General features: G+C 36.8%; 3 protein-coding genes across 7 annotated transcripts in view; 2 read left to right on the forward strand and 1 right to left on the reverse strand.

Moving 5' to 3' along the window:
* LOC141433969 (zonadhesin-like) overlaps positions 1–1,466 on the forward strand; it is a 28,782-nt gene extending 27,316 nt beyond the window's left edge. For all 4 annotated transcript variants that reach the window (XM_074096142.1, XM_074096141.1, XM_074096144.1 and 1 more), the window contains 2 exons: positions 594–785; positions 992–1,466. In XM_074096142.1, the coding sequence (XP_073952243.1) occupies positions 594–785; positions 992–1,041 (242 nt within the window). In that variant the 3' untranslated portion in view covers positions 1,042–1,466. The remainder of the gene's footprint in view (positions 1–593; positions 786–991) is intronic.
* A 4,173-nt stretch (positions 1,467–5,639) lies between these two features.
* Positions 5,640–10,398, forward strand: LOC141433970 (inducible metalloproteinase inhibitor protein-like). 2 transcript variants are annotated; one of them, XM_074096145.1, is made up of 5 exons: positions 5,640–6,026; positions 6,841–7,026; positions 7,538–7,717; positions 8,852–9,055; positions 10,081–10,398. In XM_074096145.1, exons 1-5 carry the CDS (start codon positions 5,954–5,956, stop codon positions 10,185–10,187), a joined length of 750 nt encoding a protein of 249 aa, XP_073952246.1. In that variant the 5' UTR covers positions 5,640–5,953; the 3' UTR covers positions 10,188–10,398. The 2 variants fall into 2 exon arrangements, with proteins under 2 accessions (XP_073952246.1, XP_073952247.1); XM_074096146.1 differs by lacking the exon at positions 5,640–6,026 and adding an exon at positions 6,135–6,270.
* Positions 10,399–13,799: 3,401 nt separating this feature from the next.
* The window catches only part of LOC141434473 (cadherin-99C-like), a 12,215-nt gene continuing 6,246 nt past the window's right edge, over positions 13,800–19,768 (reverse strand). Inside the window, exons 2-7 of the mRNA XM_074096893.1 lie at positions 19,517–19,763; positions 18,638–18,856; positions 17,265–17,391; positions 16,497–16,599; positions 15,635–15,962; positions 13,800–14,841 (exon numbers count right to left, since the gene is read on the reverse strand). Coding sequence (XP_073952994.1) covers positions 14,748–14,841; positions 15,635–15,962; positions 16,497–16,599; positions 17,265–17,391; positions 18,638–18,856; positions 19,517–19,763 — 1,118 coding nt within the window. The 3' untranslated portion in view covers positions 13,800–14,747. The remainder of the gene's footprint in view (positions 14,842–15,634; positions 15,963–16,496; positions 16,600–17,264; positions 17,392–18,637; positions 18,857–19,516; positions 19,764–19,768) is intronic.

Below are 19,768 nucleotides of genomic sequence, written 5' to 3' on the forward strand. Positions count from 1 at the left end.
CGTCTGATACAACACATAATATCATAAAATCTTAAAATTTCAGCCCCTGGGTTGAGTCATAAAATTTTGTACAGTTGTTCTTAACACAACCTCAATGAAGACCACGATATAAATTTTGGGATTCCCAGGGGAATTTTGTAAAATCAGATCGAATAGTTTACGCGTACGAAGCTACGGGCTAGTAATTCATATGCAAAATTACAACTGAAATTTACCATGAGCTTTATTCAATGGTATAATGTAAAGTTTCCAATCTACGCTGGGTCAGGTCTATGAAATAAACTATCTAACTAGATCATCGACATCCTTTCTAGTAATATTGTAAATGCGAAAGTTTGTGTGCGTATACAATGCCCATATTTTTTTTACTCTTTCGTTAAATCAGCGGGATAAAGTTTACTGAAACATAAAACAGTGATACCAATAACTCGGAATGGGCGAGCAGTGGGTCAATTCTAGGGAAGGCAACTGCCAGTTTGCGTCTGTAGCTGCCACTTTAGCGTCACCCCTCTACCTTCACGGCAGGAAGTTCTAGCGCTGCCTACCCTTTTAGCATCTAATAGATTACTTTTTATCAAAGTCTCTCTTTCCAGCTCCACCAACCTGCAGCGATCCTAACGAGGTCTTCGACAGCTGCCCCCCCACTTGCCCTCCTGGTGACAACTGCTCCAACCTTTGGTCCAAATTTGACTGCTCTAAATTTGAGAAATGCTGCAAACCTGGATGCCGATGCAAACCTGGCTATTACAGAAACAACGGAAAATGTATCACCACTCAACAATGCAGTAAGTAATTTAGAAAATATTTACATGAAATCAAGACCGCATTTCACAATAAATAATCATTGGACTTAAATTATGTGCTAGACAAGTGAAAAAAACTGTATCAGTTGATCACGTACAAATATTTTTAATTTTAAACAAAACAAAGTTTCTTGATTCGATATTATTTTGTGATTACTTCAAAATCAAAAATCATTGTCTTTTTCCAGTTCACGGAGAAGATGCTACTGAAGCTCCTGATACTTGTCAGTTATCATGATAACATGTCGCCCAAAAGGAACTCATTTGTTTTGTGTTTGTAAATCTGCAATTAATTAAAATTTGTAAGTTTGCCATTTCAGTCAATTTTAATCCATACTTAATATTATAAATGCGAAAGTGTGTGTTTGTTTGTATGTTTTGTATGTTTGTCCGTCTTTGAAGTCGAAACGGAGCGACAGATCGACGTGATTTTTTGCATAGAGATAGTTTATGGGCCAGAAAGTGACATAGGCTAATTTTTATCCCTGAAAAATGCACAGAATTCCAGAAAGAACAGCGCGCGATAACCAATTTCCACGCGGGCGAAGCCGCGGGCAAAAGCTAGTAATTGTATACGTATTGTTCAGTGTCTACCTTTTTTTTCATATTCATATTACAATATTCTATATTCTGTTAATTTGAAATACATTTTCTCGTCTAAAAGTATTGTTTCATTGTACCTTTTCTTAAGCCGATCCCGTAAAATACAACGTACGTGCCAAATAAAAAAATAATTATTTTTGGTGCAAGCAATAAAATGGTTTTATTTACTCACTATAGTGGATGTCCGCAACTTCAACTATGTGTCCGTTGGAATAACTATGTTCGTAGTAATGCAATTCATAACTAAAAAATATGACAACTGTCTACCTGTATAAGTTGCTTTAGTAGTCATTAAAATGTATGGTCAAACAACTGTTATTATGAAGAAAAATACTGTACTTTATACTGTCATACCTAGTGATGATTATAAGTGGTAAACACAAATCAGCAGCAGAACAAAAATTAGAACTAAGAATTTCATGTTTGTGAAACAAAAAACAAACATCTTGTAAAAACGGAAAGTCTCTATGAATGAAGACGAAGTTTATTTTTAATAAAATTTCTTCTATTTTCTTTCTTTCTTTCTTTATCTTGTTTTTCCCGGATAATAAATTAATGATAAATAACGTGTTTCTAAAAACATTATTGTAACTTTCGACAACTATTTAATCTATGTCAGTGTACACTGGCCTGCATAAGTGGATGGACACCTTACGTTCTATAATCGTTTGAACACGAGAGTTGGCGATTTTGTTAGGTGTTCACAAGAAATGAACTAGATGGCGCTGTTAAACAGTTATTATGATATGATCGATATTTTATCCCCATAACAGCAATGTGCCGATAGCTGAGTTGATCGGCTGCTTAGATAAAATCGTAAATGATCATGAGTTCGTATCCTACATATCAGAATTGTTTTTTTGTTCTTATTTTTTATTTATAACTTTCTATTTAAATTTTGTAGATAACTGAAATCGAAATTTAAAAAAATACTCTGAAAAAAGGATAACGTTGCAACAGAAATAATACACGTTTTGAAGTTTGAAACATAAAAAATTTATTCCTAAAACAATATTTCTATTCATTAAATATTAACGCAATTATTAATGTTATACTATATAATATTCATTAAATAACTGAAAACCAGAAAGAAGTTTGCTCAGAATCCAGAGTAGAATCGATTACACTATGTTGTAAATCAGGTAGTGTTTGAGTTTTTAAATCCTTTTTTTATTGTGCCCAGTCTAAATATTACGAATGCATACGCCAATTAAATGTTTTAGGGATGTTTCATACCCCTTAGATAATTTAATACTGGCCGTTTTGCGTCAGTTTGGCTTTCTTCTAAATCTGGAATTAAAAATTACGACCGTAAAGTTAGAAATGAAGTAGAATTACTGATTACGTAAAACATACAATTATTTTAGGAAATAATGAAGATATTCGAAAATAAACGCAAACAACTAACTTAAAATAAAATGAAAAAATATTTTCTGGGTGTCGTGTGAGGTTTTCAGTAATTTAATTAGCACCTGACCAAAAGTTGTATTTTAACATTTTATTGAGGTATTATTAGCTTAAGTATTCATTTCCGATTCTGGAAAGAGGATTGAAGCTAAACCCCAATAAAAAAATAGTATTTGAAAGTAAATTATACCTGAGACCGGGTTATCATAAGACTCGTACGCGTTATAAATTATAATGATTGAAGTTTTCCAGTTTTAAACATTTACTTATCAATAATTGGTGGCGTAGATCCACTGTAGTGTGTAATGTGTTACTGATAGTTATAATAATGTTACAGTCATATATTGAACTTTCATACTTATCTCACATAAGTAAACAAAACTATCAAGGTATAATTAAATGTTTTGTTCATAATAATAAAATAATTACTTTTCATAACAAAGTGATACCTACAGGATCACAAATAAAGATAAATATTTTGGTTTATATAATACAGTGTGCTAGAAAATCAGATGCGGATATTTTGAGGATCGATTATTTGCATCGTCGTTAATTGGTTTCAATTAAATTAAATAAAAAAAATACAGTTAATGTTAATGCGAGGATGATTATTTTTGGACGGAATGGTATTTTTATATGAAGCAAAAAAATATTACCACACAATACTTGAATAATTTATGTGTATAATTAATTCTTAGGTTATTAATTACATACCCTGAAAATATCCGCACCTTATATATTTTATTATAACATAATTGTTTGAGTATATAACCCGATCTACACGTAACTATCAATTTTATTTTAATAACTGGTGTAACCACCATGATTGTCGATAACTGCTTGCAAAAAAAATCGCATCGATGCAACTAGATTTTCACACATATTAGAGCCAAGAATACTGTCCCTTATTATTACACAGTGGGCTTCTAACGTTTCCGGAGTTCGCTTATTTTTGTTATCCCAACTTTGGACATGGTTATAACACCTCATAATTTTTCAATGGGATTTAAATATTAATTACTTTAATATTATTTTTGTGTTGATCAAACCAGTCTTGCGTAATACGCGACTGGTGTATTGGGCAGTTATCTTGCACGAACGTTATGCACGGCACTTGTTCTTCTCGATAGACAACTCTAACAGTGGGCCACATCATAGCTGGCGCTGCGGCGCGTCTATGAGTCGTGGTCTACCCGATCTTTGACGATGCAGCAAAGATCCTTCGTCTTGATATCGTCGTACCCATAATATAACTGTTTTTATCTGTAACAATATAAATAAACATAAAATAATATAACATAGATATCATTTTAATGAAGAAGTTGGTAGGATGAACGTAAACAAAAAAAAAACTCACATTAACTCCAATTTCTCTAGAAATTTCCGACATTTTTTCCTTCTTCATATAAATTAATAATTTCACACCTTTTAACCATTTCAATATTGCGATGAGAACTCATTTTAAAGAATAATTACGATAATAAGCAGATTCAACTTGAAAGAGACGATCAAACGATGTTGCAAGCAGCTGAACAAGTAGCAAAATCTTTGTAATAAAAACTTAGCCTGGTATTTTGAAGATCTTCAGTCTACCCTCTTTAAGTTTCGTTAAACACGCATGACTTACCGATTAATTTTAAGGCGACCCGATATAGATCCGATTTTCATCGCTTAAGATAACAGTAATATGGTCAAGTGGTTGTGAACTTCGTTCTTCGTTCGTATGTCACAAGTTCAAATCCCACCAGGCGATAATATTGAGTTTGTGTTTTTGTAAATTTACTGTTAGATTTGGAGATTACTAAAGTTGACACTAATTCGCAACATGGGTCTTCGTAAATAAAGAATTTCAATATCATCAGCATCCCAGCCTATAGATACACGTCCCACTGCTGGTCACAGGCCTCCTCTCAGAATAAGAGGGCTTGGGCCGTAGTTCCCACGCGGGCCCAGTGCGGATTGGGAACTTCACACACACCAAAGAATTTATCGTTGGAATATTTGAAGGACAAGAAACGATAGTAATGCGAATAATAATATTCTCCTTCTCTTACGACAAGTACGAAAGAGACAGAAAATGTCGTTACGCGATTCGCGGTATCACCCCACGGTGTCCTACCCAGGCAGGAACATAATTTAGTTACTACGGCAGCGAAATACCAAATTTCTAACATGAATATAAAAAAAAAATTAAGGTCAGCGCCAGCGCCATCTAGTGAGATCTCAATAAACTAACTAAGTTAGTAAATAAGTAAATACCGCTAATACACTTCAAACACATAGATGGCGCCGTTTCTCGCGTCAGACGATTATGTTTTGGAATTGTCCATCGACTTTTGCAGGCCATAGTACACTCAAACCAACTGAATCGTGACGCACTGTGGATCCTTTTCGTCAAAAAGGTCATAGTGACACCACATTGCTTGACAAGGGAATTTATTATGACACTTACTGAGAGTACGTTCGGCGTTGAGTCAGGAATCAAATTTTTCGACAATACCTACTCTCGTTATAATTTTTACTTAGGTTCTAATTGGTTTGGTACATTATTTTAGTGCGACGTTGGTTACGAACATATTTTTTAGATATAATCAGCTGTCTTGCACATGCGGGGCGGGGTAGGGAAGTAATTGGATTCGTTTCATAGACGAAGAAAGAATGTTATGAGCTACAAAAACATTCTGACGTCAAATAATACTTCAAATAATCTTAGCTGATCTTTATTCAGCTGTTTTGTTAATTTATTATAAATATTGCTAAATCAATATTGGAATGACGATACTACCTTTCGTGACTACATTTTAATGACCACGCAATACAACACTACTTATTTGAAAGATAGTATTTTCTTTTCAGCCACGTAACAGATTGTTTTAGCAAAAATAGTTAATTCCGGTATAAAAAAGTGTGCTAATTTCTACCAGTAATTATAAACCTTAGGTGATGGCGAATAAGAATAGAACTTACGCACCTACTGTAACTAGGAATGAGGCCAATATGGGCCATGTTTGTTCAAGTTTCTATAACAAATAGGCTGTTATATCAAATTAGCCGAAGGTAACAAAAACAGTTACTTTTAAGAAATTTAAACAGTCAAAATTCGTTTTTGATCCGCGTGGTCCGTCGTTGATGCGGGCACAATGTATGTATTCCTCATTGTGTCAGCTGTGACAGTGTTTTTTGACTCGGCAGGTGCATTATCGATTCATTCATGTAAGCATACACTTAATTATACTTAAATAAATTAACATACGTCACCAGGTATTAAACCAGCAGATAGTGAATTAGCATGAGAGACCATGGTATTTTAACCACGAGGCAATCAAGCGATATCGACATATAATTCACAATCAGTTCATAATTTCGTTTTAAATTGAATCGTGTTTATAATATTTGAGGTGAAAATAATTAATAACAGTAGGAGGTTATTTAATTAATAAGCAGGGGCGAATGATAGGTAACATTTCTTTTTCTCTTATTGTTAGTTCTATAAAGTGCTTTGATTATCTCTCGACTTGTGACTGTAAATGTTAGAACCACAGTTGTAATAAAATTAGTACTTAAAACACGTCAGCTTCCATTAATGACGTTAATGAGAAATGTAAGTGATACATGTCTATTAATTTGGTCATATTATTTGAGGTGAATATATAATTATATAATTTATTAATAATCGTAGGCGGTACTTTAATTAATAAGTAGGGGCGAATGACAGATAACATTTCTTTTTTTTCTTATTGTTATTTCTAAAGTGTTTAGTATTTCTCGACTTGTGATTGTAAATGTTAGAACAACAATTGTTATAAAATTAGTACCTAGTCAAAATACATAACTTTAAATAGCTTCCATTGATGACGCAAATGAGAAATGTAAGTGATATGATATCTATTTATTTGATCGCAATAATGCTCATCTGACAGCAACTATAGTTTTATATGTTGTGCTTTACGTTGCACGTTGTGCTGGTCTTTAAACAGCGTAGTTAAATTAATCATAAATATGAACAAGATACTTACATGTTTTCCAGCCGAGCCAGTAAAATGCGGTCCAAACGAAATGTTCACACCTTGCTACAACGACTGCCAACTGACTTGCAAGAACCGGATAAAAGGCTACCGCGATAATTGTACTGTATGCACACAAGGTGGATGCATATGCCAACCTCAATATTATCGGCATGATAACGGATCCTGTGTTTTGGAGGAGAACTGCTGTAAGTATACATACAAAAAAAATTGATTACATTCTTTGTTCCGAAGCTGTGGTAGCCTAGTGACAAACCACTTATGGCCTCGCAAACAGAGGGTCAACCCAGGCTTGCACTTAATTTAAAAATTTATCACACCATTAAGTACTCTTAAATCGATGGTCTAGAAAACAAAAATCTGAGTGCAAATTTTTTATTTTGACAAGAGCAAACGATAGAGTATGCTTTTATTTGTACATTTGTCACTGAAAAAAAAAAACTAGTTAGGTTACTTGACGTTTAGCCAAAATTTACTAATTAGGAACCAAAATAATGCTAATATTGCAAAACTGATTTTGTAAGACATCACCTTACTTTTAGCTACCTACTAGTAGGCCTTAGTTTTGTAGTCACTCAAGTTATAGTTAGTAAATAATACTTAAAAATTAAAAATTTGCAGTAAGCACATTTTGTCTTCTAGAAAAAGTCATACACTATGTCTACCAGATTATAATTCAATTATTTTTCGAAACTAAAGCACCACCTTACTGCAATAACGACGAAGAATACAACTCATGTGGCGCATCGTGTCTGGATACGTGCGATCAAAGAGGCAACACCTGCCAAGACTGCTCGCTGCGTTGTGTCAAGGGTTGCTTCTGCCCTAAAGGCTTCTTCCGAGAACCCAACGGAGCCTGTGTTAAAGCCGAGGATTGCCGTAAGTTTTTTTTTATCTTTTTATCTTGTTAAAACACATGTTGGGCATAAAGCTATACTATAAAGCGTTAAAGCATATCCATACTTACTTACGTACTAATATTATAAATGCGAAAGTGTGTGTGTTTGTATGTATGTTTGTCCATCTTTCACGACGAAACGGAGCAACGGATGGAAGTGATTTTTGGCATAGAGATAGTTTATGGGCCTGAGAGGTACGTAGGCTACTTTTTATCCCGAAAAAATGCACAGTTCCCAAGGGAAACGCGCGATAACCGAGTTCTACGCGCGCGAAGCCGCGGGCAAAAGCTAGTAAGCAAATAAAGAGACAATTGAGGCACTTTGGGTGATGACGACCTCTAGACTCCCAAAACTGATTGTCTATGCAGAGTTTGCTCTTGAGAAGCAGAAGTTTGCGGATTCGTTTCTGCGTTACAGAGAGTTCCTAAATCATCATCATTCAGCCGTAGGACGATCACTGTTAGACATAGGGGTCCCCCATAGACCGCCCTCCAGTTGTTTCGGCTAGAAGCGGCCTGCACCTACCGTGAACCTGCGGCTTTAACCATGTCATCCGTCCATATCATTGATGGACGGTTTATGCGCTTGTTACCAAATTACCTCCTAATATACCTTCTATCTTAGCTTCTTTAGCAATCGACGATGAGGAAACGACTCGAGACATCGATAATCAACTTGGTTCGATACTGTTTTGTGCGGATAAAATATGGGTGCGCGTGTTATATTCACTCAAACGAATAATAATAAATAATGAGCTATCGTCAATGCTAATCCGACAGACATGACATGCTGACTCTTAGTTCTCCAATACATTTTGTACGACAGAGAATAAGAAACGAGCAAGTGGGTCACCTATCTGATGGTAAGTGAACACTAGGTACGATCTATGGACATCCGCCACCCTAGAGGATTTCAGTTACCAAACCCACCCTAGAAGATTACCAAACACCTTATGCGCCTGTAATTTCAACGGTCTCTTACTTTCCTGCGGACTTAGACTTGCTGCTTCGCGACATAATTAGCTTGTATAAACCAACCATTCACACCGGTACTACATTAAAATTTCTATAAGAATATCGTGCCTAAATCAAAGTGTATCTTTCCTTCATTTCAGCACCAAGAACATGCAACGGACCGAATGAATACTTCGACGAGTGTCCGCCTACGTGCCTGGATGCCCTAGACGAGAGCTGTTCCACCATCTGGAGTGGTGTCAACTGCACTGAGACCCTGGACTGCTGCGAGCCTCAATGCCGGTGCAAAACTGGATACTACAGGGATACAGAGGGCTTCTGTATTTCAGCTGAATCGTGCTTATGTAAGTAATTTTAAAAATAAATAATTGTCGTAACGACAGCTCTATATTTTCTACCCGTGTACAGTCACCAGCACCTATATCTACCACGAAAAACGTGTATAAATAAATATCTGATACGACTCTATTTCTAGAGCCGGTAGAACTTTATAACTTAAGCTGCTATTAATTAAACTAATTAAACTAAACTAATTAAACTAAACTAATTAAATTAATAAAACTAAACTAATTAAACTAATTAAATAAATTCTCATGCACACTAAACGGTAATAGTTTTTCTTGTTAATTTCCATTTATAAGATGAATATTTTGCAAACGAATCATTGTATCGAAAAATCGTCTATACAAACCCGTAACGATTTTAAAAGACCTATCTAATATATCTAAGATATCCCACAAAAAATAAACATTTTCATTTAGCGTTTTGTCGGCATACCCGATTGCTACATTATATCCATTCAAAATTACAGCTTTCTAGGACTACTCGTAGTAATAATGTTTCAGCTAAGCCGCGGACGGACGGACGGACAGAAATACATGGCGAGACTATAAGGGTTCCATTTTTGCTATTTTGGCTATGAAACTCGAAAGAGAAGGTCGTAATTCGGATTCGTCCTCTAAATTTGACAAATATGACGTGACATAGGAATTCTGCTGCTTCCCGATTGGTTGATATTAGCTAATACCAGGCCACTGGTGAATTGTGATTCGTTAAAATTGTTTAATACTTGGTTAATAACAAAAATAAAATGTTTATTTTCTTTTTGTGGATTTTAGTGTTTATTATCAAATATCGACAGGTATCCGACTCAACCTCGTTATATCAAATTTTATGAAATTGGAATATCTATGTATAAGATGTGTGGTTTTTCAAAATTTGTAAAATTTCATTTAGAAGGTTGAGTCAGAGACCCGTCGACAGATATAGGTATTAATATTTAAATTGATCGCATCTGAATGCTATCGACGAATATTTTTAGGAAAGGAGGTTTGCTGTATTATGCTGTAATCTGTATCGCTTTTTTCAGACGATGGCATAGATACCGGCACTCCGTGGTGGGAGGCATCAAGCACTTCGAAACCTCAAGTTATAAATGAAAACAGCATACCTACTACTTCCAAGATAAATGGCTAACCAGATAACCCAGCTACATGACTTAACCGTGCTTGTCATTCGCCCTTGCTATGAAAAGAGTAAATCCGGTGGAGTATACTTTACTCTACGATTTAAATTGAGCCAAATGACAGTAAAAGTCAGCTCTGCTGACAAACTGTTTTCTGAACAATAAATGAATATGTCTCATCGAATTGTAATTTGCCAAATTAAATGTACCTTTTTACAACGATCATGTGTTTTTGTAACGTACATATGTAACTAAGCGGAAACTCGTCTTCACGTATATACCATAGCTACACTAATCTCTATGGTGCTTAAAAATGATCTAAAAGAAGTGATTGTTTTGTAATATATAGTATGCAATTGAGGTAGACGACTATAAGGTCCACTCATGCTGGCTCGTGCTGAGGCACCGACTTCTGACTGATAGAAAATTATTTTCATGGTTTTTTGTAGTCAGTTAATTTATTTTGTTATATTTTTTTTCACGCTTTTTAGTGTAAATGATCTAAGATGCAATAGTTTATAGTCAACTGCTCGTCACCTTTACGAAAGACTGCTTTTTCCGATGTAGAGACGTTAATTATTGAGGAGTCCTGGTGCTTCACCACCCGTTTCATTTCACCATATTATTATGTATCACGATGTGCATAAATTGCTTAACAACTGCGTTAAACTAATTGTACTTTTTTTTATTGAGTAGTAACTCCGTTGGTCAAATGTGGTCTTCGTCATCAGTTCCACTTCACCAAATGATAGTTCTCAAGAGCAAATGCACGAGTTACCTACTACAAAATATATACAAATTATCATAAGTGTCCCTACAATATTTGAAGAGTTCCCTCGATTTCCTTGGGATCAATCTATCAGATCCTGATTCAGTGCTTATGGGACCTAATTTATGGCATGCCTATACGAACGAAAAAAAATTTTTCCAAACGGTTCGTAAATGACGGAGTTCTGGGTAACAAACATAAAAAAAATACAACCGAATTGATAACTTCCTCCTCTTTTTGAGGTCGGTTGAAGCGGAACACAGTGAATAATCTGTTTGATTACAGCAAGCAAGAAATATGTATAACCTAATTTATTGAATCAGGCGTTACTTTTCGGACGCATATTCCGTATATATTTTCCATAAACTTAGCTATCGTAGAGTCGCGCGTGGGTGAGCAAGTAAATTCTTTTAGTTCTTATTGCCTACCCTAGTTTTAAAACTCACTCATAAAAACACATGCATTACGGTTCAAATTAGAATGATATGCTTTGTAACTATACCTACACCCAGTAAGGTCACCTGTACAAACAATATAACGCGAAGACAATCATACATTTAAACCGAATCACAATTAAATATTTTAGCATAAAAACAGAGGAGTAAAAACCTGTTTTTACTCTGATAACTAGTTTATTCAACTGTGTTGTAGACAAAAATCGTTAATTATTCACTTCATATCAGTTATATCTATCAGACATAGTTGTGGATAACGCTCAATTCGAGGCTTAACGACTCGAACCCTTCAGACTCCAGCCTTAAACTCCAGGCTTATTTTATGCGTTTGGACCTTGAGTCTTTAAGTTTCGAGTCTTTAAAAGCCTTGAAATTAACGTTTTCACAACACTAGAAATACACCCCTGGTGTTGCAGATGTTTATGGGCGGTGGTGATCTCTTACCATCAGGAGACCCACTTGCTCGTTTGCCATCCAGTCGTATAAAAAAAAAAAAAAAACATATCTACCTACGTCCATATACCTACGTTAATTACCTCAAAATCAGCCGAAATACATCTATTAGAAGGCATCCTATTTAGAAACCAAACAAATAACAACTAGTTCACTAACCGATATTTTTTATGAGAGGGAGGAAACGAGCAAGCGGGTCATCTGATGGGGAATGATCACCGCTGCCCATGAGTACCAAGTACTTGTATGTACTTGTATTATCTATTCTGTGCCGGTTGGCAGAAACTCTCACAATGTTGTCGTTCCCCCTAGTGGTAGGCTTACCGGAGCTGCGCGTTTCGGCTAACTACTAAACCCTACCCATGTTCCTACAAATAAGTAAAGTCCCGAGACCCAATAAAAATGAAACCGCTTAAGATGAGACTAGACATAAATTTTAAGTCATTATGGCGGAGTCGCTGGAGGAGCTCAATACTATGCTCAGTGACCTCAGTATCGTCTCCCAACAGGTGGGTCTTAAGATGAACATGGACAAGACTAAAATCATGTCAAATGTACATGTTACACTTGTGCCGGTTATCCTTGAGAACGATGCACTCGAAGTTGTTGACCACTATGTTTACCTTGGACAAGTTGTCCAATTGGGTAGGTCCAACTTCGACAACGAGGTCACCCGAAGAATCCAACTCGGATGGGCAGCGTTCGGGAAACATCGTGATGTCTTCTTGTCCAATATTCCGCAGTGCCTGAAGACTAGAGTCTTCGACCAGTGTGTTGCCAGTGACGACTTATGGCGCTGAGACTTTGTCCTTGACTGTTGGCCTCTTAGAGAGGCTCAGAGTTACGCAACGAGCTATGCTTGGAATTTCTTTGCGCGATAGAATCCGGAATACGGAAATTCGTCGAAGAACTAAAGGCACTGACATAGCTGGAAAAATAGGCAAATTGAAGTGGCTATGGGCAGGCCACATCGCTCGAAGAACAGATAACCGTTGGGGGAGAAAAGTCCTCCAGTAGCGACCACGAACCGGAAGACGAAGCGTTGGCAGGCCTCCCACCAGGTGGACTGACGACATCGTAAGAGTGGCGGGAAACCGGTGGATGCAAGTGGCGAGTTGTCGTTCATTGTGGCCTTTGTCCAGCAGTGGACGTCTTCCGGCTGCTGATTATGATGATGATGATGAGACATAAATTTTGCCTGCCAGATGCTGGAGAAATGTGTGCGACCAAATTATTTATAAGACCATTATATGCACCACATTTTATGCGAAATTAAGTAATTTGATATTGAATTTGATGTCATGGGATTCCCCGTTTACATTCTAATTCGCTCAAAGTATTTTCCACTGGAAAAACATTAGGCAGCCATTTTTCCTTTGACTTAAAATATACCGAGCGGCAAAAAATCTAGCCCTCAAATGTATGCAGAATCGGTAATTTTGTATGAAGGGTGGGCCAAATTTTGTGCCGCTGAGTATAGTTTATTGTACGAGTGCGTCAAGTGTCTTGTTCATGTCCATCTGAATCTGAGCTGCAGGCAAGGTTTAATCTTGGTTTACATAAAGTTGAGGCTAAAATAGGTTTTGTGAACGACTTACTTATACACTAAGCTTTTCATTTCGATTGCAAGGAGATGAAACAATGATACAATACAACATTGTAAATATATGTTCACTTAGGTACTTATTTTTCATCAAATTTTTATTTTTATAATAAGTCATCATTCATAAGACGCCTATAGATACCTATTTACTCCAAATTTAATTAATATTTATGTATGTCCTGTAGTTTTTGAGTAAAATGCCTGTGACACATGGACGGACGGACAGACTAGAGTTCCGTTTTGTCGTTTCAAGTACGGGTCCCTAAAAAGGGATGATAAGGATTTTTTTTATACAATATTAGGGCAGTTGAGAGTTATGGTCCTAGAAATAATGAACAACATAGAAAATAAAATTAATTTATTCAAAAAAAATTATATTAACAATCTATTCCACATAATTATTTTACAATCATCAAATTTTCACAATCAACCTATTTTTTTTTAATTTACAAGTTTATACAAAAGGAGATTTATTATTTTTACAATCCTAGCCAAAAAAATAAATACGTGTAAAATATCATAAACTTTTTGTTAGTTCTTTTGGCACAAAGCACTACAGGGCCAGATTTGTAAAAATATGTATAAAAACTGAGCATTTTCGATTAGTTACGCTAAACTTTATCATTGTTAAACTCTGAATTTAAAATCTACGACGTTTAAAAGTAACTGGCACAAAATTCATTCGAAATAAAAATATCGGGGACGTAATCACGTAGGTGAGAAGTAAAAGAAGTTCGTTAACTGGCAAAAATTATCACAATTTCGGGAACATTTTCAGTAGGTTAACAGGACAGGACGGAAAAGTTTGCACATCATCACCAAATGGCACAAGCCACAATCGAGGCATACAACATGAAAAAGTTGATAATCAAACAGGTTTGTACCTACATTCTCTCAGGTACCCTACAAATATACACATTAACAAGGTAATGCCTCTATTTACAACTTATTATAAAATATCTATTATGCACAATTTATTCTTCATTACAAAAGACTAGCCTTCGCTAAGTAAGTACACTTGGTGGCGTATAAAATTATCTAAAAATTCGTTATTCACAATAAGTCCTAGGTTGCAGCATATTCAGTCGTATTCCGTACTCCATACTATAATTATTCGTTGAACACAAAAACATTACGTATAATAATTATAAACCGTTTCGTTTGGACGGACATATTTATCACTTTGTCTCTACATAGTTCGAGATTCACTATCAAAAGTCACTTGTTCTCTTGAGATTCATTAGTCTTGATTACAAAGTCCTGGTTAACTAGAAATTCGTTATTATTTATTCTATAGCTCGGTGGTGGTCTCTACGGGCGATTGGTCGTACGTATATCCAGTAAAATTTCTTTTACCGAAAGTCACGTTGTCGTTATCCGATGCCCTGTGAACAATATTAGACATTAGATTTATTATTTTGAAGTCACGGCCTTACTTAATGGTTTCTGTAAGCGATTGATTGCAGAAACCATTGATGGATTGATTGATTGAATTTTTATGTTTTCTGATAGCGCTGGTGCTAATGACTAAGCACTGGCAAGGTAAGCCAGAGATGCGGTATTAAATCCCAGCAAGCGTACTTTGGTCACACTTTAATATTTCGCAATGGCTGTACTCAAAAAACTAGATTTCGTTGAGCAAATGTTCAACTAACAGGCATGAAAATTATAACTAAGTATAACCGGGATCAGAAATATGAATTGAGGCAGTTCATACTGAATTCATAATAAGCTTCACTGAAACATTACAATGTAGTGCACTATTTAAACTAAAACGTGGTTCTCAAATAACTTAACAAAGTAGCTCCTCAAAGGTAGAATATTAATTACGGTTAAATACAACAGTCCCGTGCAAATACAGAATCATTTTAGCAGAAGCAAGCTAGAGAAACCTTATTTAAAGCCGAGTTTAGACTTGCAAGAAAAACCGTGCAAGTTGCATTACATTGCGGCGCTCGATTGACCATTACAAACTCTGTGGGCTTTACGGTCTCGCAGTGTAATGCTAAACTCAGTTTTATACCAGTGTTAGACATAAGATTTAAATTATTTACTGTTAATCATAAACGTGACACTGACAGATTGCAGTTAAAAATGTCCTATGAATGTCAAGTGTGGTGAGTAATCTATTGAACGACAATCTGTAAAACTGGAGCGTAATATAAAAAAATAACTAACCTTTGTAATCCTGGTATCTCATCGTATGCCATTATAGGCTGCGACGCTTTCTTCTTATGATTATTGCCACCGTTAATCTTTCTTCCCAGCGTGGTGGCAAGCAGTCCCCCGCCCACGTTATTATTGTTGACTCTCGGTAGAGTCCCTAGTGCGTTGTTCAATGCGTGGTTGTTAGGCGCTCGTCTGTTTAGTGTCTGTGTATTGCGCGCAAAGGTTGAGTTGTTGGCTATGTTGTCGAATTGGTGATGGTTGTTTAGTGTCCCGTTTTCGTTGACGCTGGACGCTCGCGCCGTGGTCGCTGTTTCGGATAATGTAGGGCTCCGTTCACCTGAACAATTATATTTATTAATGGCTTAACTAGAACGTTTTCGTTATTGGTGCGATTTTGTGTACGAACCTAATGTGCCGCTCTACAAATATTGCAACTGAACTGGCAAAAGGAGACTACGCTAAGCGTCTTATGAGTGTATTTTAATGTTTTTTTTTACCCTCGCAGTGTATTAATAAAAATTAACATAAGAATAATCACAGATATACATATGTAGTTAGCGAACAGCGAGAACAAGGCTTTGGGCTTTGTTAAAATTACATATTTGAGAATATACCATTTAATTCGTACCATAATGTTAGTATATTAGATTAAAAACATTGTAACTAACAAATAAAATATAATCTTGGTCTGATCTTTAATAGTTAGATCTTTGTATCTGAATGTCTGATACCTAATTAAACAAACTAAGAACTCACAAGTGCATAGATTTCTTCAGTAAAGTAATACGAGAAAGACAAAGCAAGGTAAAGGTATACGGTAGGAAGCTATGAAATCGAATAAAATAACATTAAGACAAAGAATTTAACTTACCGTTGTCTTTCGAGAGATATTGCACGCTGTGTATGTTGAACGCATGGTTGTTTGGACTGAAATCCAACTGCAAGTCCGCGTCGTCTACAGCCATATTCAGAACCTGCAATAAAAACGTACCATAGAAAGGCGTTGGTAAATTAAAAACACCTGGTTAAACCATTCGACAACTATTTCACGAAGGTAGTTAACTAATGATTTCAGCACTTTTATTTGTGAAAAGAAATCGACTTTTACTAAACTATACTAGACTTTACTTGCGGCTTTGCACGCGTAATCGATAAATCTGGCAGTTAAACTTAAATTCCGAGAGTTAAACTAAATTCTCATACCCAAAAATTACGTCGTGGTGGCCGTACAATATTTTATGACTCTAAGGCGCTGTTTCACCATCAATTGGTTAGTGTTAACCGACGGTTAAATGTGATGCCGTCTCCGTCTATTCGAACAAAACAAATAGAGACGGCATCACACCTAACCGCCAGTTAACACTAAGCAATGGATGGTGAAACAGCCCCTAAGCCTAGAGGGTTGTTATTTCAAGATTTTATCCCGATCTCGTGGGAATATTGGGATAAAAAGTATCCTGCGTGTTATTTGAGACATCCAGCTATTTAAGCGTGAAAGAGTAACAAACATACACACATATAAACTTTCGCACTCATAATATTAGTAGGATAGGACTCCCCTGATTAATTAGGAACACTACTTAACCAGCCGCTGAGCAATGACACCGAAAACAGTAGCTATTGGAAGTGCTGAGATTACCTGAGTCTCGTATCGAGGCGCCGGGTCGTCCTCGCTGGACTCGTATCCCGAGTTGGGCCGTGGCGGCGCCATGCTCATGCTTAGGGTACCATACTGTTGCACCGCTTGCTCCTTGTGCCGCTTGTATCTAAAGTTGTTATATATAATATTATTAAAGCCTGACCAGAAATATATGTTGCGGAATTTCATTGGAACTAATTTCTTACACTGGCAATAATTTTAATGTTTTCATTGAACAATAACAAAAAAATCCCAAAACGATTCGTAGTCAACAATGGATCATTGTAAATAATGTTTATAATAAACTACTGAAAAAAAAAGCGCTTGGGAATGAAACTATTTCGCTACAAAACCTTTCCAAATTAACATCAGAGCTAACGTAAACGTTGCAGACAAGTCAAGATGTCATTGTAGTCTGGTTATCATAAATCGGTTCTTTATTGCCATATAAATAAGAACAATAGCGCCCTCTTGACAATAGTCATATATTTTTGGTTTACCTTTAGGCTTTACGTCATAATAGTTGCAATACAAAATACAAAACTAAGACTCGTGTAAAATTCGTGTCTAAATCCTGCCAGCGGTGGTTAGGGTTATAGCACGCAGCACGGATTGCTGAGGACCTGGGTTCGATCCCTGCGCTGGTCTCTTTTTCTGGTTTTTCTGTGCATCCATGTCTCAGTTTGTATTTTCGATATGGTTTCACGGGATACCCGTAAAAGTAACAAATTTGGAGTTGAAATAAAAAATACAAAAAGACTCCAAATAACCAATCATGAAAACTAAGACTCCTTATTGAACACCACATATTAAACCAATAATAAAAGGTAAGAACTCTCGCCGCACCTGCTCCACGCGCATACTGTAGAGGCACTGAGAGTTTTTTGGACGAAAAGACGTTGCGCAGTTTCCTAAAATCCATCCGAGTTGGATGGATTTTAGGAAATGGATTTATGGAAGTTGGACCTATAGCACTAAGATAAAAAAGGCACCATACCTGCTACACGACGCGCATAATGTATATATTGTGGCCGCGCTGGCAGCGACTAACACGAGCACAGCCAACAGTGCAGCGGGCAGAGCTGCAGCAAATGTAGATAGCACATCATCCATCATATCAGCCGTAGGGCACCCACTGTTGGACAAGCCTCCCGCATACACTTCCAGTTGCTACGGTTGGAAACGACCTGGATCCTGAACCTGCGCGACTCGTTGTTGGACGTCCTACGCTGCGCTTGCCGATCCGCAGTTTCTATTTGAGAACTTTTCGACTCCAACGACTATCAGTTCTCCGTACAATATGACCTGACCTTCTCGAAGTTGGACCTTCCTAATTGGAGTGTATAGCACTAAAACAAAATAAAACACCGCACCTGCTCCACGACGCGCATATGTAGATTGTGGCAGCACTGGCAGCGACCAGCACGAGCGCGGCGAGAGCCAACAATGCGGCGGGCAGAGCTGTAGCGAGTGGCGCGGCGGCCACTTGCGGCTTGCGAGGTTGCTCTTTAGCTTGCAGTGGCGGACGGACCTGGCTCACTTGGGACTGGAGACGAGCTGATACGGCTTTGTTAATGCCGCTTTCTATAGCTCTATAAAAAAACAAATAACAAATAAATCATCATCTCATCATCATCACAGCCTTTATACGTCCCACTGCTAGGCAAAACTCAGAATGGCTTAGGCTGTAATTCCCAAGCGGGCCCAGTGCGGGTTGAGAACTTTCCACAAACCACCTACCACGACGAAGTAGTATCTTTAAATCAGGTGGATAAGGATAATCTTTCTGATTAGCTCGTCAATCCTATCATTGTTTAGCAAAATAATTCGAAAAAATAATACTGACGCCAATGATCTCGCATTTCAATACCCATACAATCATGCATCCACAGCAGTTTGGATTCACAACAGATACGGGTCATACTTTAGTTAAATTTATATTGCAAGCTTGGGAAAAATCATATGACGCTATCTGTGTATTGTGACTCGTCGAAAGTCTTTGCTTGTGTAGATCAGGACACTTTAAATTTGTAAGGTAATTTTTTATAGTATTCGTGGTCTCGCCTTAGAACTCATTATATCTTACCTCACACAATAAAAGCAAAATGTAGCGACTAAATGTACTGTATTAACGGGATCTGTGGTTAAATTGGGAGTGTCTCAAGGATCCATTCTAGCCCCATTCCTATACCTTGTTTAATTAAATGACTTACCTAACTTATAATGGTGAACACGCAAAAAATTAAACTCACTTTTGAACAGTTTCAGAGTCCCTCGTCAATATCTGCCCCGTGCTCGGGTCCAACAGATACAACCAGACGTCTGTTCCTTTGGGATCGCTCTCCAGCGTCCCATTTACTCCTAAGTAGTGCCTGTCGGTGACTTTCTCTAGCCCCGCTATGAGTCCGCTCTTCTCTTCTATGGCTGCTAGCAAGCTGCGCGAACGGCGACGTAATGCGTCATTGTTTAGGTTTGATACTTCCAGTATAAGTTGGTTGTCTTTT

Source organism: Choristoneura fumiferana, chromosome 13 (assembly GCF_025370935.1).
Source record: "Choristoneura fumiferana chromosome 13, NRCan_CFum_1, whole genome shotgun sequence".
Classification (NCBI taxonomy): Eukaryota; Metazoa; Arthropoda; class Insecta; order Lepidoptera; family Tortricidae; genus Choristoneura; species Choristoneura fumiferana.